The sequence below is a fragment of the Vulpes lagopus genome, chromosome 7 (assembly GCF_018345385.1).
Source record: "Vulpes lagopus strain Blue_001 chromosome 7, ASM1834538v1, whole genome shotgun sequence".
In the NCBI taxonomy this organism is placed as follows: domain Eukaryota; kingdom Metazoa; phylum Chordata; class Mammalia; order Carnivora; family Canidae; genus Vulpes; species Vulpes lagopus.
In genome coordinates, this window is record NC_054830.1 from 103,517,853 (window position 1) to 103,539,862 (window position 22,010).

The 22,010-nt window shown below is 35.5% G+C and overlaps 1 protein-coding gene across 40 annotated transcripts in view; it reads left to right on the forward strand.

Moving 5' to 3' along the window:
* PTPRD (protein tyrosine phosphatase receptor type D) overlaps positions 1 to 22,010 on the forward strand; it is a 508,136-nt gene that overhangs the window by 411,972 nt on the left and 74,154 nt on the right. For all 40 annotated transcript variants that reach the window (XM_041763191.1, XM_041763202.1, XM_041763197.1 and 37 more), the window contains one exon: positions 15,336 to 15,459. In XM_041763191.1, the coding sequence (XP_041619125.1) occupies positions 15,336 to 15,459 (124 nt within the window). The remainder of the gene's footprint in view (positions 1 to 15,335; positions 15,460 to 22,010) is intronic.

Sequence of the window (22,010 nt, forward strand, 5' to 3'; positions counted from 1 at the left end):
GCAGCAGAGAGCATGTGAGAAAAGAGGTTCTATGGGCACAGGGAAATGACAGCTTGATGGGCAGTGGTTCCCCATCTGGACAGGGAATCCATCTTTGGCTTTCCTTGGTGGGCCTCCCTTGGAAGGATATCATTAGAATGGTACAGGAGATCAAGCTTCCTGACAAGGATTCTGTGCGCAGATGGGGAAGCTGTTCACTCCCCTGCCTGAAACGAAGGAGTGGAAGAATGAATGCTGGTTGCAAAACTCCTTTTCCTATACTCACAGTCTATGAAGAAAAATGATCTTAGAGTATTCATATCTCAGAGTTAACATGAAGGGGAAGAAAAGTCACCTTTGCTCAACACTAAAGATTTAGCAATTTTTACAAAGACTAGTAGTTTCAGTATTTATCTCTCTGCAGTTTTATTATTAAAATATTTGCATGAAAAGAACATCTTTGCTTCCTCAAGACTTACTCTGTTCTTGCTACTCATTTGCTCTTAAAAAAGAATGTAATCTTTTTGCTTTTGATCTGTAATCGTTCCACAGCAACCAATTGTGAAGCCACAGACCAAGGATTATAATTTTCATTAGAGAATGAACAAATGAATCCCGCAAGACAAAGCTGCTCATTTCTTCCAAATATCCCTGAACACAATGGAAAGCCAATTCTAAAAATACTGGCTACTTCTAAAAAAATTTTGTGAGAACATGAATGTCTGCTTCTTTAGAGGTCTCTTTTCTTTCCCAGCTTTCATCTGGGAAATTCTGTTCATCTCATGCAACGAACCTTTACTGAGTTCTTACTATGTGCCAGGTATTTTGCTCTGTGTTGGGGGAGTAACAAAGATGAATAAAAACATGATCCTTTCTCTTGAACTCTGAGCCTCAAAGTTCCTTCAGTCTTTTAGCTAAACGGTAGGCTAAAGCTGCAATAACTGGATCTTGTCAGCCTTTCCGTATCATACAGCTATAAGTTCTACTCCAAATCTCATTACTCCCAAATTTTGATGAGTTATTTCAAAGAGAACTCCAGTGATTCTCTCAAGTTTCAATGTTCACAAACACCTATGTGTTTGGATTACAGTTACTGTTTCTACTTGTCTTTGGGCACATAAACTGACAATTGTGAGCTTTCTGCTGTATTTTGTTTAATGCCAACTGCATCCCCTTAGTATAAATAGGCCTACTTCACTGGCAAACTTCATTTTGAGCATGTAGGTCTCTCACAATAGTGAACAGAATACTTGAGACGAGGCTGGAAATACAGGATGACAACTGCCATAATTTTGCTATGTTCAGATTCAGTAAACTATAGTTATGTGGTGAAGCAATTCAGCTCTTTGTTAATGACAGATTTATTGAAGACAAGCTTTCAGAAGGATTGTACTAGAAATCCTATTAAAGTGCCATCCATTAAACCATTAGAATAGTCATTAAAACTGTTAGTGCGGACTTGTTATTCATGAGTTATTGGTCTCTCACCATTCTTAGTGGTTTCTGTCAATACTACTCTACTGTTTGCTCCATTGTGGTTCTTGTTCCAAGAAATGAATGTGTATCAGCTTTCTCTTTTTTCCTGCAAAATTGGTGGGGTGGAGGTAGGAGAGGGAGTATGGTTGGGAGGCTGGAAATGAGAGAGATTAAATCCCTGTCCTAATTGTTCCCAGTTATATAAAGATTATACTTAAAACCCCACTCTTTTTATTTTGATAAGAATCATGTTAAAATCTAAAAAAAAAAAAAAAAGAATCATGTTAAAATCTAACCATTACAGAAAGCTATAGCATGGCTTTCATTTTCAAAAAAAAAAAAATTGGAAGTGGAAAGTACTATGGGATTAATGTATCATTAAACCAAACTGACAGACATCTGGTCTTAATTGATTTTCCTTTCTGTTCACAGTTTTGAAATAAGGAATTGAACTTTATAAAAGTGAATTTAAAATTACAACTTAATATACATGCATTAGAGTGTAGTTAAGAGCTCAGCCTCCAAAGTCAGAAAACTCTGGATTCACATCCCCATTCGACTGCTTAATAGACTAACAGGATGATTTGTGGAAAGTGTCTTAACTCATCTAGGCCTTTATTTGTAATATGGAGATAAGAGTATCTACCTAAATTTGTTTTAAGGATCACTGTACATGAGACTCAGTGCATAATGATGGTGTACTCATCATTATCATCATCATTATCATAGAAATCAGAAGTAATTTAACCTGATTACTTCTCAGTACCATTCTTTGATGAGGTTAGAGAGAGACAATTTAATTTAGTGTTGGCTCTTTCAATATTTTTTCTGGTCATAAATCTACACTGAGCTTTTTCTCTAGATTATCAGAGAAGCCAGCTGAAAACCTTGACATAAGTTGAGTCATGCAGACTTATCTTCCAGAGTATTGAGTCCTATAATCTGCTCCCTCTGCACCTAACAGGACAAGACAAATGTGCAGTTGTGAAGTGTCTTGCAACTCCCATTTGCCCTCATTTTTGGAAAATACTACAATGTTTACAAACTGAAAACTTAAAGAACACAGATAACAAGTATAAAATATTAAAATGGTTATTGTTAAAAGGTACATTAAAGGGCTCAGTCAGTAGAACATGCAACTCTTGATCTCACGGTTATAAGTTTGAGCCTCAATGTCTTTGTAGAGATTACTTTAAAATATTTTAAAAATAGATAAACTGAGCCGTATTAAACATTTTAAGAGTTTATTTGAGCAAAAATTGATTCAAATTGGGCAGTACCAAACCAGAAGTGTTTAGAAGCACTCCACTAACAGGAGCCAGGGCAAAAACTCATATAAAATAAGTATGAAAGCAAAGAAGAGGAATTATTGATTGGTTATAGCTTAAAGCCCACTTGGCTAGTTATGATTGATTATCCTTAGTGTTTTGATTTTGTAATCTTGAGGCATTTCCAGGCTTAGATTTTGGTTTGCTTCCATTGACCACCACAGCATTAGAGCCCCCTCGGTCTAATGCCTTCTTGTTTAATTAATTTAACATTATCAATCTCTGCATCTGAGAGATAAATGCCAGTATCATTGATACATAATATTCTAGGTTTATGTATGTGTGTGTGTATATATATATATATATGTTATATATATATGTATATATATGTATATCTGTAAATGTCTAGATATACGTATATAATATAGTATATATACATATATATACATATTTTAAATAATGCTGTTTTATTTCTTTTTTCCTTAACAGTAAAAGTGAATGTATTTATGTCAGTGGATACACATTATAAATAGTTTCATAGGTTTTTCATACTCTAAGTCATTTAACCAGTCTCCTATAATAATAAGGTTATTTCCTTTTATTCCCCCTACTATTGTAATGGTTCTGTAATGGCTGCTCTATACATTTATTTGTCCAGGAGAAACACATATCTTTCACTTTCAAGGCTGTTAGGCAGAGTTTAGTGCCTGACAGAATGGCCAAAATCTAATTCTAGGAGATGATGAATTTGAAGAAGGCACATGGTGGGACGATGGGTAAGGCAAAGAGATCATTAGCCAGGCCTCCAGACCATGAAAGTACTTTGAGATGGTCACTTAAATACAGGGCCTGCTTACCTTTGTAAACTTGAGGGATAATTGGGTTCCTAAGACCTCACTTCCATTAGGTGTGTGATGTCAGTAGGTATGTCGTCAGGCTTGATGACTGGATGCTACCATCTTTCTGAGAGGATCAGGTAATCATGCTCATCATCCTTTCTTATCCTCCATTTTCTATGTGTCTATGAGTTATACCATCTCCTCTTGACTGACCTAGCTTTTGTTTAGGTATATCAATGCAAGCATATTGTTAAAAGATATTTTAATATATGTCCTAATACTTTAGAACATATTATACTTCAAGACATATTTGATGATTGAATTGTGTAATTCTCAAGCAATAGAATAAATGTATGGTTCCATTTCCAGAGCATTAAAAAAGGAAAGAAATTATGACACAATTCTACCTAATATTTCAATAATAATTTTAAAATATAAAATATTAGACAAAAGATTATTTTTTAAGATTTTATTTATTTATTCATGAGAGACACAGAGAGAGAGAGAGAGAAAGAGAGAGGCAGAGACACAGGCACAGGGAGAAGCAGGCTCCATGCAGGGAATCCCGACACAGGACTCAACCCCGGGTCTCCAGGATCATGCCCTAGGCCAAAGGCAGGCACTAAACCGCTGAGCCACCCAGGGATTCCCCAAGATTAATTTTTTTCTGTAGAATTATCAATGTACAAAATCAGTTGTTTAACTTTGTTTTGTACACAATTGAAAACACATCCAACCAGCTTCTGAACCACCACATTCTTTCCAGCCTCCACACTGCCCCAGAAAAAGGAAAAAAAAAATATATATATATATAATGTAAATATAGACTAAATTGCTAATTTTGTAGAGAACAGGGTAGATGTTTGATAAAAGTCACATGTTCCATTCTCTTCCTTTCTCTGTCTTCTGTGCGGCTCCTCGGAAAAGTTGAACAAGGTGAAACAAAGTGTCAGGCCAAGCACTTTCTCTTGTTCTGGCTTTATTCCACTTATACAGCATCAGAGTAGATAAGTGGAGGCAGGTGTTGTTATGCAGAAATTGCTACCTTTACTCTCCCCCCCCCCACCTGTCCATGTGGTAGAGTTTGTAAGTGAACTTAGTATTTGTCTGTCTCTCTTGCTTGCTTTCTACATATACATACTCACTTGGCTAAGATGGTTTAGATACTCAATCATGAAGCACACTTGGATCCCAAAATATAGATAAGGATACAAGGAAGTTAGGATGTACTCTAACCTTATAATTTATTGCCCTAATTGGGACACTTTGAAAAATGGTGCTTTGTAATAAAACTGAGACAAAGTGTAAACTGGGATATAAGGCCCTTTCTAACTTAAACCCTATGCCAGAGCTGAGTCCTGGGCTTTTTATTCTTCTATCTGGTCAGGACTTTCCTGTTCTCCTCGCAAAGGCCAACAAGTGGCCTTGAGACCTCTGAGGAGCACATTTGTTAAAACAAACACCCCACTCCCTGCACAAAATGAAGGAGAAACCCACTGTATTAAAACGGTTAATTGTATTCACACATTGATAGTATGTCCAGAAAATTTGGTGGTATGATGTATATAGGATTGTTTCCTGGCAAGCAGCCCCTATGTGATACTTTAGAATAGTGAGTGTATATATAAAAATTGGAAATCATGGCATGGAAGACTATTTTACCTGTCTACTTAGAAAGAATTTTGAATGTGCCAAAGTCCAAGATGGCTCTTATCATGAATCAGGTTATGGACAAGTCTGAGCCTGGAAACCATTCTGACTATTTAAAAAGATTTTATATATTTCTGGTCTGTTCCAATATCTGTTTACTTAATAGTCACATGTTCAGCAGGGAAATTTATTTAACTTTTTCTAAGATTCTGTGGTAAAAGTCACTATTGCCATATATCCTGCCTATGTAATGCATTTCAGTCATTCATTCTATAAATACATTTTAAAATCAACTGTATGCTAAACACTGAGTATACAACATCAGGTGAATTATAACCCCTCTGGCGATATCCTCAAGCGATTCCATTTTTTTTCAAAAGGTCAAGTATATAAAATGTATGGACAATTTTTCATATGTATGGACTTTTTTTCTAATATATTTTATCTGGAACGTCTTTAACTTTACATTATAAAGCCAATATACATTTTAAATGAAACAAATTAATCTCTGAGACTGATCCTTTAGTTTAGAAATAAACTCTAAAATTCCAGTTTGTGTTAATTTGTTTTAGCCTTTCTAGTTTGCTTGTCGTATGTAACATCAAAGAAAGTAAGCACAACACTTTCGGGTGTAAATACTTTCTAAGCTACTTGAACACCATGAGTATAAGTAGTAATGATCAACCTGTGTGTTTTTAATTAGAAGCCTATATTTAATATAATATACTGTGTCCTTTCCTGTAAGGAGTAATGATATAAACACACACACACACACACACATACACACACACACACAGGTTGAGGGTAAAACAAACTGAAGGTGTCATGTTTTTTTCATTTCATTTCAGATGTAAAATTTTTATTCTTTGAACCAGGAAATAAGATGTGAAAGGCAATAATTGAACATTAACAAATGTTTATTCATATTTCAGTTTGGAAACTCATCTATTTTTCCTCTCCCATCTAAAAATAAATATGGAAGAGTTAACAAATTTTTAATTAAACAGCAAGCAAGATAATACTGAAAGCCTTAAATACGTATGTGTACACTATGCAGAGTAAAATGAGGGAAAGGTTAGTGTTGTAAATTAGGTTAAAAATCTGTTTAGTTGATACAGAAGAATTAATGTTACCACTTAAAACTCAACTGATCAAACAAAAACATGTTGCCCAAAAAACAAGATGATTATTTATCTTCCCTATTTTCCTTATATTGTTGTTTATAACATGTTTATAATAGAAGGCACAAGACAATTACAAAGGCACTCTAACCATTATCAATTGGTTTTTTTTTTAATTTTTTTTTTTTAATTTATGATAGGCACACAGTGAGAGAGAGAGAGAGAGAGAGAGAGAGGCAGAAACACAGGCAGAGGGAGAAGCAGGCTCCATGCACTGGGAGCCTGACGTGAGATTCGATCCCGAGTCTCCAGGCGCCCTGGGCCAAAGGCAGGCGCCAAACCGCTGCGCCACCCAGGGATCCCTTTTAAATTTTTTAAAGATTTACTTATTTTAGAGAGTGAGAGAGTGCAGGCACGCTTGGTAGGGGGCGCCCAAGGGAGAAAGAAACTGAAGCAGATGCCAGGCTAAGCGCAAAGCCCTATGTGGGGCCCAAGCTGACAACCCCAAGATCAGAACCTGAGCTGACACCAAGAGTCAGATGCTTAACTGAGTGTGCCAGCCAGGTACCCCAGTTAGTTTTTCTTCTGAATCTACTTTACACTGTATTTCTGGTCAGCTCAAATTAAATAAAACACTAAGAAATACATGTGATTATTTGTGTTTTGTTTTTGTTGTTTGTTTGTTGTTATTACCTGCCTCAGATAAGTAAATCAGTTTCCAAACTATGTAGACAGACATGTTGTTACGTAGCAAGTGGGAGGGCAGAGGTGGATTTCTTTGCCTAGATTAACTGGGCTATTGTGTCTGTTTTATGCTTTATTGTGGAAAGAGATCTTTTTAGCATAAGGGAGAAAGTGGATATTCCTTGGAAACTGAGATTGCCTTAAATCAGGGTGTTCTCACACAAGTCAATAGATGGAGGCAGGAAAAGGAAAACATCCACCATTCTTTCACTGAGAACTTTGCATCAGGTATTTTACATGTATTATTTTACTTAATATTTTTAGTCTATACAAATGTGGCAGCATTTACAGAGTGGTGAGGAATTAGTGCATTCATCTTGTTAATTTGGTGCCAGAATCTAGTGCCCTGTTATTTGCAGAAAAGAAAGGATGCCACTGTGAATTTATTCAGTTTAGTGCTGCACATAGGTTGCAATCAATAGATAATTTTATTTGTTACCTATACACAGTTCTTTTTATAAACACTGTAATTACTTTCTATCAATTCAATCAACTTTATCTCTTTAATCAGAGCAGTTTAATAAAATTTTAATAACATTTTCTTGCCCCAAACTGTCTGGAAAATTTTTAATTCTTTTCACTTTTCCGAGTATCATCAAAAATCCTAGTCTGTGAATTGTATTTGTAAAAATGATTACTATGAAGCTCTAGTTTTTAGGAACATCAACTATAATTCTGTCCATTGCTTTCTTATTACTCGCTTTAATTTGATATAGGAGATAAATAGCTAAAAACTAAAACATTATGATTAAATATATCACTACCTTCATTCTTCTAGAACATTGCCTTTGGTAACTAGGAGTTTTTCTTTTCTGCATTCAGTACTATCTAGGAAAATGTTAAGGCACATTAAAAAAGAGAGTATATGGGGATTCCCGGGTGGCTCAGTGGCTTAGCGCCTGCCTTCGACCCAGGGTGTGATGCTGGAGTCCTGGAATCGAGTCCCATGTCAGGCTTCTGCATGGAGCCTGCTTCTCCCTGTGCCTGTGTCTCTGCCTCTCTCTCTCTCTCTCTCTCTCTCTCTCTCTCTCTGGGTCTCTGGGTCTCTAATGAATAAATAAACAAATAAAAATCTTTTTAAAAAGTATAATAAAAATCTGGCCTTTTAAATCTTCAGATCTTTAAGTTATGTGTTCTCTTCTGAACTCTCATTTGAAAAGATCTGTCAAAAATAGTCTTTTTCCCAGTCATACATAGAAAGTAGTAAAATAACTTAACCTGCATTCCAGAGATCACATACCATCATCCTATTGGATTGAAAAAGAATCTAGTGTTTGTTGTTGTTGTTGCATTATTTTTTTTGTCATTTTGAATTTATGATAAGTAAGGACAAAGTTAAATATACTTCTAGGAGTGAATGGAAAGAAATAAGCTAACTCTTCCTCATCCTTAGTGCTAAGATATAATTTAGGAAAAAAAAATGCTCATCAGCTGCTTGCCTCTAATATTTACTCACTTTATATGGCTGAATGGCTTACAATGAGTATAGTGTCTCTTTGCTTCTCTACATGTCAGTTCCAATGTAAATAAAGAAATTATTAGTTCAGGTACTTTTCTATAAGTATTTGTTACATAATATGTGATAATTGGGATTGCAAATCAAACCACAAGACAACTGATAAGTTGATACAATTTTATCACTTGAGGAAAAAAATTTTAACTGTACATAAAAATACCTGATTGAAATATCATTAATGCCTTTACAAGTGTTGTACATTTATAAACTGTTCACCTTTCCACTTATAGATGGAGAACTCCCATATGCATTCATAAGTTAACATTGAGACATTTGAAAAGCCCCTGTTAAATCCTTCAGATTCTAATTGTGGTCCAGATCAAAGATGCTTTTATAGGAAAAGACTTAAGAAGTTTTGATAACTAATTGGATAAAGGAGAAAAGAGAAGATGAAGGCACCAACCTGACACTGGAAAGACATTATAGAAAAAAGGAACAGAACAAACAGACTGAAAGCTAACCATGGGCAAAGAGAAAGCCAGAACGAGACTCAAAGGCTCTGACCTGCAGACTTTGCACTTTCCACTCCCTCCTCACATTCCCCTTTTTAAAGCATCATTGGATTCAACTAAACTCATGTTCTTCTCTTTGAAGAAAGTACTCATTATGCCAATTGCAGGCCTTTGCTAATTGTGCAAAATATAGCCCTTCTCAACTAAGCAAACGTGGGGCTTTTTCAAATGGATACATATTAATTTACCATTTTCAATCTTGAAGAGAGAGAGAATATGAATGAATGAGATTTTTTAAAGGCTTCACTGCAGAAATACAGTCAATGGCAAATTGCTCTTCGAAGCCTCAAAAAGGGCTTGAAAATATGTGGGTGCACACTAAGGACTAAATGAACCTACTGATTAGGAACTCTGGAAGGATAGTATTCCTCTGGAGGTTAAGGTCATGGAAAGTTCAGTTCCCTGTGAAGAGACTGGTTAGTCTGACCCATAGTTTGCCCCGTCAAGTAGCTGGTCTATTCCTTCTATATAATTAAATTTTTGTTAGTTGTTTTAAAACACACAAAAACAGGATGTATCTTTTTTGTGGTTTTTCTTTGATGAGTTTCTAAAGGGAATAGTTTGAGGTTTTTCTCTTGATGGGACACAGAACAGCTAGTATTGTAGGGAGTTTGCACATGTGAATTATATTTTTGTTCTTGGTTAGAGACGTTGAAATTTTACAGGGCCATATTTAAAGGACTTCGCTTTAAGTTGATGACTTTAGCTTTATCAAAAAAGGTCACTCTGGATGCCATTATGCTCAGTGACTATAATGTGATGTGCAAATTTATGAGTACTCTCTTGTTTTGAGTTTAGAATTATAAATATAGATTAGAAGCCCCATAAAGATTTTTGCTTCCAAACCTCTCATTGTGTTTCAAGAGAATAATTAAAAAACAATCAAGAAATCTTCTCAAACTTGGCCAGGGAAAAAGCATAATACGGCAACCAGACATTCAGATGGGGTCCAGAATACAAGGTCCCCCAGTGGACCTTACGAGCTGTTTGACCCTGAGAGAGTTATTTCATTTCTCTGCATTTCAGTTTCTTCATTTGCAGAATGGTGATAGTAATACTACTTCTAGGCTCTTTGTGAAGATAAAATTGCTTAACATATGTGAAGCACAAAGAAAACACAGTAAATGTGATATAAGTGTTATTATAACTATTGGATATAAAATATATTTTAAATCTGGCTTTTTATCAAGAATATAGTGCAAAATTATAGATCCATCAGTTAAATGTAGCTTATTTTTCCACTTACCTATTTTTTTCCACTTAACCTATTTTAAGACAAAGTTCTAGTTGGTTAAAAAAAATTAGAACTTTCAGACCATCAAGTAAATGACTACATAAATGCATAGTATTTGATATTACCAGCTGTCTGCTCTGGATTTTCCCTTTCTTCTTTAAATTACAGGGAGGTTTTGGGGTGCCTGGGTGACTCAGTCAGTTAAGTGACTGCCTTCTGCTGGGTTCAGGTCATGATCATGGAATCCTGGGATCAAGCCCCATATCAAGCTTCCTGCTCAGTGGAGAGCCTGTTTCTCCCTCTCCCTCTCTTTCTGTGTTTTCTCTCTCTCTCTCTCTCTCTCTCTCTCTTTCTCTCTCTCAAATAAACAAAATTTTTAAAAAGTAAAAATAAATGGCCGGGAGGTTTTTCTTTGCTCACTCTGCTCAGTAAGACAAAGCTATTGAGTTGAAGTCCTGTTAGTATTAGAATGATTCAATCACACATATTGGGGTTGGAAGGAGAGTGTGTCATGTGCTACGTGTGCAGATAGGAAGCAAAGTAATATGGTTTGACATGGGAAGGTTTAGGTACTACATACTCTTCATTCAGTATATTCCAGGGCCTTGTTGACTGCCTAGAGAAACAAAAGTAAACATGAGGAAGTAACATTCTTGTTTACGAATTCCATGACAATGCAATATACAAATGCCATATAGCTTATTTTTTAAAAATAGTCTATTAATCAGGGACACCTGGGTGGCTCAGTGGTTGAGTGTCTGCCTTTGGCTCAGCTTGTGATCCCAGGGTCCTGAGATCCAGTCCTTCATCAGGCTCCCTGTAGGGGAGCCTGCTTCTCCCTCTGCCTATGCCTCTGCCTCTCTCTCTGGGTCTCTCATGAATAAATAAATAAAATATATTTTTTAAAAATCCATTAATTAAATTTGCGTTGAATACATCTACATTGCTTTATTTCCAACTTGCAAACTTTCCTCCAGGGCAGCTACAGAAAACTTGGCCAGGATTCCAGCTCATGAGGGTAGAATTTGGGATTGAGTTCTAGGAAGGAGGGGATATCTCACCAAAAGTTGTTTGGATAAATAGAATTGAGAGGATGAGAAGAGATAATCTGAGAGTCAAGCTGAGGAGAACCAAATGCCCTCGGCAGGAAGAATTTGAATCCATTAGGAACAAGGGTGCTTATTTCAAATTGTTTTGAATAATATTGGGGTAATGTCAGATTAACTTTATAGTAGGAAGATGCACAGTCATGGTGAGTTAGCCAAAAATATAAGATTAGAGTCGAAGTCAACTTCTCCAGACCTGTGTTGTTCTTTTTTTCCATATTGGCCATTTTATTTTTCCTTAAGAGGATTCAGCAAGAGAAACCAGAACACAGAGATGCAAAGCACTATACCATCACCTGCACTAAGAAAAACCTAAAAAGTCAGTTAGGCATCTGAATCTTGGTTTTTGGCTCTGGCTGTGATCAGGGTTGTGAGATAGAACCCTGCAAGGGGCTCCATGCTTAGCTTAGCAGATGAGGACCTCATCTGCTTGAGGTCCTCTCTCCCTCTTTCTCTCTCTCCCTCCTCTACTAGCCCCTCCTGCTAGAGCTCTTTCTCTCTCAAACAAATAAATCTTTAAAAAATAAAGGTGTGTTTTGAGAATTAGTGTCTTATTCATCCATGGTACCTTTGCCTCATTAAGATGGATAATTGAAATTTGATTTTCCTCAACCAGTTTTATTTTTTCTCAATAGAAAAAAAAATCATCTTATACCTCACTACTTTTTGTAGTCATTATTTCTTACTGAGTTTACTGCTCTCAGCTTTCTGACAAGCTCCAAAATAATGATCTGTGCTGTGTATTGTTAAATGTTCAGTCAGACAGATAGATACAGATAGATGAGTATGTGTTGCACAAAGACAGTTTAGCATTATTTAATCAATATTTGTTTGATCCACGTAAAATGACTATAAATGTAAGTTACATCCCATCTGTTTTATCATCCATGTGAAGCCAACCTCATTTCTAAAACTTGATTTCTTATGTAATTGCCCTAGAATGACAGAGGATGATCAGTTGGGAAGAAGTACCTTTTGGACTGGCAAGATAAAGGATAGTTATGTTTAAGTGTGTTTCACATATTGGGCTTTCTTGTCTTTCAGTGGCCTTCAGGATAAGTAGCATCATGACTTGGTAATTACTAGCTGTTAATCATTAGCTGGGCTTTGAAATCACACAGACCTGGGTTTGAGGGTAAATGTATGAGTCTAGGTGTGTGAACAAATAACCATCAAATTGCTCAATGTCTGCCACAGAGAAGGCCCTCAGTAAGATTTATTGAATTAATCTTTCTTTACTTCAATTTCCTTGTCTGGAAAATAACAAGGATATGTACTTCATAAGATTTGTGAGAATTAAACAGGATACTGCATGACCTAGCAGCTATTATAATTACCTATTACTTATAGGTCTTCTTCTCAACGGTCAGCCTTTAAGCCTAAACATATTAATGCATCTGACACAAAACTCATGTTTCCATGACTGGTTTTTAAACTCTTCAATGTAGGTATCAAATCAAGCATTCAGAAGGCTGGGAATATATGGCAAGAGTGGAAATGGACATGGGTTAACAGTGTCTGTGTTGAGAGATGCAGTTTCATTAGTCTAATTAAATGCATGCCACTTTACATATTTGTGAGTGATCTTAGTCTAAAGAACAGGGTCATCAGAGGGAGTAATATCTTCTGCCAAAGCACTGTGCATCAGGGAGCCTAGGAGCTTCTTGGCATATTTTAGAGAACAGTGTGTAAGACCATTATGTCCTCAGCAATGCTCATCAGTGTAAAGTGGAATATCACTCACTGCTAGTTGTAATTTCAGGATCACATACTTTACTATTAAACCATGTGATGACGAGTGTTAAAGTGTTAGCTATAGTGCACTGCACATTGCAGTTTCCATAGTCTGTTCTTTAACTCCCATGTTACATGAAAGAATTGTTCCATGATTCTCTTTATGAACTCTTCTCAACAACATTTATTCATCAATTCAATTCACTTAAGGAAGTCTGCTGAACCATAATTTATTGAGCTATCTTTGTAGATGCAAAGATTATTAAAGATGTTTAGGTAGGACTGTGACTTAGAACTTGAGAATTTAAGCTGTAGGTTACTCAGAGCCAGTAGAGGTTCTTAAGCAGGAACCTAACCTGTCCAGAGCTGAGCTTCAGAAAGACTGTTTTGGTATGGAAAGTGCACTGGAGTGAGAGTTTGAAGAGAGAATTCAAGAAGACATCAAATACTGAAGGATTGGATTTAGGGAGTGACAGTGAGCTGGTAGATTTGGGACTGATTTAAGAAAAGTTTAAGATAGGGCTTGCTCACCAAATAAAGCTGCTTTGTGTGGAGAAGGTTCAAGGTTGACTTGAAGGCTTCCACCTGGGCATCTGCATGCTTCACCTCACCCAATACTTGGAGAGAAGTACATTCCACAGGGGAGATGCTGAGCTTCTCTGGAAGAACAAACTAGAAAGACCCCTAATTTCATTATTCTTTAGAGTCTAAAGCATGGATAGTTATTGTGCTGAATATTGTTCAATGATGGACTGGTTATATATAGATTAGCATAGGCTAAGAAAAGGGTTTTATAATCCTTAGTAGAGACTGCAATCTATACTGCTGAGAATTTTAGTATGTTTGGTGGCTGTTCATGACTGTTAATAGGTTGACTCTTTACACTTGTGAGTTTTACTATCTCTATTAAACACAAAATATATACATCTTTAACATTGTGATACTTGTTGGATATGTTTTACTTTCCAGTTCTACATGTGTACATCCAAGCACAGTTAATATCCAGCATCAAAAACGACTTCTAAAAATTCTATTAATGTAACATAGTATCTTTACTTTTTAAAGAATTTCACCTTTATATAAGTCAATTCATCATTATTTCTGAAAACTTGACTTTAATCATTTGAAATCATGTTTATGTAATTACGGAACTCTTATTTCCATATACCATGAAATTATGTCTTAAAAAAGTGTCAGTGTCCTATGATAGAAGATGTTTTGATTTTCATAACATTACAGGAAATTAAAATTTTCCTCAGGGTTTTATAATCAAATCCTGAATTCAGTCTCAAAATAATGGTTCTGTTTTCACTATAAAAATGTATATATTATTTTATATCTATGCAATATTTTATTATAGGTTATTGAGTAATGGGTTGAATGAAGGCATTAAAAAAGGCATTAGAAGTCGGAAAAAATTAGTTTAAAATAAAGAACAAAAAGAAGCAAACTTTGTGAACATGACACATAATAATAAATAGTGTAATAAACAGAAAAGCAATTAGATCCTATCTGCATTGGGTTATAAATTGATATTTGAAGATGATTATTAGATTTAACCAACTTTCTTTCTTTACTATTATTCTTAACTGTTTGAATTGTATGAAATGCCTTGTGATACTGGTCAGTGTTTTATGGAGAAACAGGCACAGTTCTAAGTTGCCATCAAGTTGTCAGCCTGTAGGTGAAGAAAAAACAGTGAAGCCTGTGACCAGTGAAGCTAGCTAGTAAATTTAAAGGGTGAGATTCGGTCTCGACAGGAAAGTGTAGGGAGAATAATCAAGATAAAATAATGTTCACAGAACTAGACGGAATATTGAACCCAATAACTTGTAAAGTACAGCTGCAGAGAAGGAAATAGAAAAGCAAAACAATTTTTAAAACCCTGCCTTTCCAATATTCACAGAACATCTACATTGATTTTTTTTTTTTCATTTGAATCAATGTTGATGACCATCACTGTTTTTTACTATGGTTAATCATTTCATGTTATGCTGGTTATATCAGTGTCCAGCTTCATAGCTAGGATCATCATTGACACAGTGTGACTTCAGACTTTGCTTCTTAAGTCATGTTTGTTTCTTGTGATGAATGACTATAATCTGGTGTTATTAAGTATTGATTTTGTGTATGTGTGTGCTGTTTTTCTTTTAAAGTCAATTGACCCCGGCCAGCAGTTCACATGGGAACATTCAAACTTGGAAGTAAACAAACCAAAGAATAGATATGCAAATGTAATTGCATATGATCATTCTCGGGTTCTCCTATCAGCAATAGAAGGTAAGGAAATTCGTTTTTTTTTTTTTTATTGGAGTTCAATTTGCCAACATATAGCATAACACCCAGTGCTCATTCCGCCAAGTGCCCCACTCAGTGCCCATCACCCAGTCACCCCAACCCCTCGCCCACCTCCCTTTCCACTACCCCTTGTTCTAATGTTATTTATACTTTTATTTTCATGAGTTTATGAGTGTGCATGAAAATATAGTTTTAGCTAGGTTTTTCGCTATCAGTGGAAATAGTTAATTAACATGCAGGTACCACTTGTTCTCACATTTTCTTTCCCATACAAATGTACTATATATGGGCACACAATATCCCTAACACAATATAACATAAAGGCATCTTTCATTACCTTCTTGCTTCAACTCTAGATGACTTTATGATGTAGTTGATGCTTATAGAGGGGAAGTAGATCAAAGTTGTCCATTTTATTGATGGCTGCTGACCATTATAAGTAAATGGTGATTGTTGGAAAATATTCCTTGACTGTTTTTTTTTTTTTAAATGGGCGGGGGGAGGGGGTGCGGGGGACTTGTTTGTAAATAAACCTGGATAGCCACTAGAGACAGACTAAAGGTTAGGAGTTGGTGGTGTGGTGATTAATTAAAATTAAGCATATTGGAAATCTCTGGTACTGCTAATTTGTGGACTGCTTGGTAATCTATCTCTCACAATTGTAGTAAAGAGTGCATTCCAGAGGGAATGGTTGCTCCAAAAGATGAGGATTACACCTCTAATATACCTAGCTTCTTAAAAGGATTCATGAGGAGAGTATTTTCTATTCATCCCTTTCTTGTAATAAATCCCTTCACATGGCATATTAAAATCAATTAGGAGCTCATGTTCAACACTCAGCATTTTTTTAGGTTTCTTTTGGCTATGGTAGTACATTTCGGTCCATAAAAAAAGAGTTTATAATGTCACTTAAATCCTTCCTTCTGTCATAATTGCTAACCTAGACCATCAACTGCCACATACCACATTCATCCTCATTGGCATCCTTTGGAAAAGTTCTGTGGCCTTTTCATACATGAAAGTTCACTGCTTACTCTCTTCCAGATGTTTTGTCAAGCATTAAATAATACAAGCTTCATACTCAGTCCTTTTTAGAACCTGGCAGTTCAAACATTGTCATCTATAGTCATCCAAATATCTTTCACTTTTTTTCTGCTTCCCAAATCTGTGATGACTACCATTTAACCTCATAACTCTAACCAAGTCCTACATGCTTTCTTTAGTGTCCAAAATTAATTTGAAAATGAGATGCTGCTTAAAAGCTTTCCCAGCAAGCACAAAAGGCAACCAATACATTTATTTCCAGTTCTTTAGGAAGAACTATCTTTCTGCATTTAAGCAAGCCTATCATACCTGCACCCCCGTCTCTTCAAAATGGTTTTACGTGGCATAGATATATTTTGTAGAATTCTCACAATCAATCAACATCAAAAGTTGGAAAATATTATAACCCTTTTTTGAGGCTATTGAAGATACTAGAAGTTCAAGAGTTAACTTTTCTCCATATGAAAAAAATATGATCAGGTTTGTAAAAATTTCACCAATGCTAGTTCTTCACGCAGGGGGTGTCAAACAGGCAATTGCTTCAAGTCCTATTTGAAAACTGTAATTGGTATATGTGGAGGATTAACATATAGCATTTATAATTTATCTCTGTATTTCTCACTTTAAAAAGTTAAACAAAAAGCAATTTCTTGTCTCAAGTCTCCTAAATCAACTCCGTAGTTAGTAAGAAACTAAACCAAGTCACAAGTGGAGGAGGAGATCTTTTTGCCATTAGTGAAACAGGTAAGTTATAGAAATTAAATGAATATAAATTGAGAACCTATTTGGCATAATCTTGGCTGGAGAACTTGTCCGTCTGCCTTTGCTGTATTGTATAGCATTATTTCCACTCGGAATTTAGGTCATTCAGTACTACTGTCACCTTGTACTTTTGCCCACTTTATCATTATTTTCTTTAACCTGTTATTTTCCATCATCTTTGAACAGTAAAGTATGTCGAAGGACAAAAAATATTCTTCCTTGTACCTTTATTATGATCGATGGAAGCTATGTCCATTCCATTTCTATGCTCTTTTTACAGTACGAAAGCAAAAGCACTTGAATCAGGCTAAAACCTGCCTTTTTATAGCTCTGTGCTCACAAATATATCCTAAATCTAGAGCTGACCTAGAAACCAAAAGTCTTTCAATTTTAACTCGTATGCAAAAGGTTAGAAGCATTTAATTGAAGTTTATGGGCTATATAGAGAGCTTTAATCTAGATTACAACCTCGAATGGTATTTTATCTTAGATTAAGCCCTACTCGGCAGATATTTAAGGGGGTAAGCCACAGTCCTATATCTTAAGCACGGAAAAGGAATGCTGGCAACAGGAATCACACAACTGCTAACTAAGGCTTCTCACATAAAGGGAGCTTTGATAACACAGAGCCAGATTTTTCAAGAGTATTTAAATGTTAAGAGACCTCATGCACAATTTATAAAATTGAACATGCTTGTTTGGGGTTCCACCTGTGGTGATAACTTGAAAGATTTTGGTTGAAGGTTTACTTTGGACATTTTTGCTGCTGTTCTCTCAGTGGTGCAGCTCCTCTTCATGTTTACTTTGCAGAGTGGTCTGACAGACAATAAAGGAACGCTGGAAGTTGCCACAGTGATTCCTATTATCTTTATCTCTGTTTCCTGGAGCCAAACCTTTCCACTACCTCCACTGAGCAGTGGCAGGGAAATAAAATAAGGAATGGGGAACTGTGTGTCAGCACCAGTGTGTTTATTGAATTTCATGAAACTAGTAATACTTCATGACATGTTTCCAAATTACAGTCATTTTATTTATGCTGAGGAAAATGTAGAATAAATTCAAGAGATTTCTAACTACAGAAACACTTAAAATTGTTGAATTATAGAGCAAGCAGTATGGAAACACAATTAAAATTTTGACTAGTACAGTTACTGTTGGCATCCCCTCCATGTGGAAGCTGTCCTTAAGAGATATCAGTAACTCCTGAGGAAGAGAGGTGATAGGATATATTTTCATAGTTTAAACTATATATGGTCAAAGACTAAATGGAAACTAATACTTACGTCTACATAAAATAATAATTAATTATCTGTTTAATCTTATAGAATCCAAAGATGCTCATTACTTTTACTAAAGTAGCAAAAAAGAAATGGATAAACCAAAAGATGAAGAGCAAAGAAATCTGGGTTTAGATCACAGCTTACTAGTCACTTACTAGTCACTTACTAGTCATGTAACCTCACCTTCTCTGAGTGTCAATTCCTCAGCTGAAACCTTTTTTAAAAAAATTTTCAATTTAAATAGATTTGACAAACAATGTCACATTAGTTTTAAGTATACAACATAAGTCTTATGCAACTGATTCAACTTCTCTTTAGGTTATGCTGTGCTCACCACAAGTGTAGTGTCCATCTCTCCCCATACAAGGCTAGCTACTAAAGTACCATTGGCCATATTCCCTATGTTGTGCCTTTTATTCCCATGATTTATCTATCCCGTAATTGGAAACCTGTATCTCCCACTCCCCTTCACCCATTTTACCCATCCTTTCATCCCCCCTTTCCTCTGGCAACCAGTGGTTTGTTCTCTGTATTTATAGGTCTGATTCTGATTTTTGTTTACCCATTTGTTTGGTTAAATTCAGCATGTGAGTGAAATTTTCTTTTACTTCTGACTTCTACGAGTTAGCTCTACATAGCTTTCTTATGAATTTTATCATTTACCGTACGCACAACAGTGTTTTACTGTGTATATATGTGTGTGTGTGTGTGTGTGTGTGTGTGTGTGTGTGTGTGTATTCACATCATATATAAGAATAGAACTCAAACTGGAAGTGAGCTCTTCTGATTCCTCAACTCATGGTTACATGGGCCCACCTCCTTTACACTGCTTTCCTATGGATAGACCGTGTGTCTGACTAAGTTACTGGCTTGAATCTAAATGTCCAGACTCACCATTTTGCCTAAAAATCCATTTTATCATTGGGCATTAAACCTTAGATAAAACATTGCATTTTAGTATTTCATTTCCTATTTTATGGTATAATTAATCTGAGGCAATGACACGATATGGCAACTCATCAGAGATCCAAATGCATCAGAGCCCTGTGGTTGCAGAAGTAAGGTCAAATGCATCTATCTCTCACTGATTCCGAAGGTGGTTTACTTGCCTCGGTATCTCTGTATGTATCTTCAACTTCTTATAAACCCAGGAATATTAATTAGTGGCAGATTATTTATTGGAATATAACTAGCAAAACTTCAATATAATTATTTCAGTCCTAGATTTTTTAAAAAAGGTGTTTTCCCCCTAAAACATAATTATTCTTCACTGCTACCAGTAATTTATTTCTATTAGTAGGATCATAATTCATATTTCACTTTAAAAGCCATATTCAAATGGAATTTTTAAAAATTGTTGGCCAGGACTAAATATAAGGTAAAATTTTAAACTCTACTTTTTATGTCAACAACAAAGATAAAAAGTTAAAATAGATGTAATTATTTGGATACCTGTGGTGTGTTGGGCACACCAACACAGATTTTATACCATGTATGAAATCATGGATAGTTTATCTATAATGTTCAGAACAACCTCAAAAGCTAGTTGTTATCATCAGTTTTACAGATGAAGAAACTGTTAAACTTTTAAAAATCAATCAAGTAACTTGTTTATAATTAGTAGCTAGTAGTTTGAGGCAGAGCCAAAATTCTTATATGAGTCAGTCAAACTCAAGACTGCTATTCTCTCGAATTGGCCACTCAGAACTGTAGCAGTTTTTGAAGTCATAATGACCATACATATATATGTCATACCTAATTCAAAAATGATGGATTTTTGCCTGGGAAGACTGTCTAGATATTTTGAAATATACATTTTTAAACACTCGTGTTGGAAATCTGAGAACTAGAGGTCTTCCATTGTGTTCTTAGACTCTAGTCAAAGTGAAATTTTCCAAAGAATAAATGACATATAAATGGTTTCAGTTGGCTTTTTTGGTCTGTTTAATATTATTTTTAAAGTTCTATTAGGAAGAACATTGAATAAGAAGATAGAAAACTGGAAACTAAATTCTAAGCTAAGCTATTCTGTGACCATGGGCATGTCACTTAGTACAGTTAACCCTCTGGGGAAGCTAGATCCTTTTTAAAATCTGGCAAGCATTTTAAACATCACTTGGAAACAAATGACACCCAATTTATGTATACATTAATTTCAGAGAGTTCAAGGGCACAGAAGCCCTTTGTAAGCTCATTCGTCAATTTAGAAACTCCTGACTTCGGTGTTTTGTTCTGATTGAGGGCAGAATGAGAATGCGTAAGACCCTTCCTGCTCTTCCTAAAATTCTGAAAATTGATTCTAAATCTAGAAATCAATAGACACTGATTAATATTTATTATATAAATATTAAATCTTAGACATTAAGAGATTCATTCTCCTAAAACAAACAAAGAAACAAACAAAAAGCCCACATTTAAGCTAGAGGATTTACACCAAATTGAACTATTAGCCTGTGTGTGTCTCTTCTACCAAGCCATATCTAAGTGGTTTTATCCATGAAAGAGTTTCAAATGACAAAGAATAGGAGCGCCTGGCTGGCTCAGCTGGTTAAGCATCTGAATCTTGATTTTGGTGCAGGTCATGATCTCAGGGTTGTGAGTCCAGCTTCACACTCAGTGAGGTGTCTTCTTAAGATTCTCTCTCCCTCCACCCTGACCCTCACACTTGTGCATGCACCCTCTCTCTCAATTAAATAAATAAATCTTAAAAAAAAGAAATGACAAATAATCCACATCATGTAATATGTATTCTGTAACACGAGTGCTTATAAATCTGATAAGAGAAGTTTAGTGAAATAGGAGGTTTTTATTTTTTCTGGTTTTGGGGGAATATATTTAAAGTTTTAAAATATAAATATATGTATTCACTCCTTTTCTTTAGTGGATACATTGTTACAAGGGCTCACGTTCTTCTCAAGAACTTCTGTTAAATCATCCTAAGCTCTTCTTGCTTCTGAAGAGTTTGTGCCTCAGTTTCCTCATCAGTGTCATAGGATTAATAATAGTACCTGCCTCCTAGAATGATTAGGACAATTTAATGAATTAATACATATATAGTTTTTAGGGGAGTGTCTGGAACAAAGAAAATGCCTAATAAATACTGGAAACTATGAAAATTACCAGTGCTGTTATTATGAATTCTTTTACTACTACTAATATGTCCTTTTGGTTTGCATAATAGGAACAATTCAAAAAATCCAACTGTAAATAATACAGATGATGTTGCAACAGCCTGATTATTTGTGAGATGGGAAATTCAGCACTTTAAAATGAGAAAGTGACTCACAGGAAATCACTGCCCCTCAGATAAATAATATATTTTTTTTAAAGTAAAGAAAATAAACTACTGGTATTGCCCTGTATTGTTGATTTATCTTTGACTGCCACACTAGTGCTTCACATTTAAGTAGTGCCTTAACTTCTCTACTGCAGTGTTCAGTGTTTCCT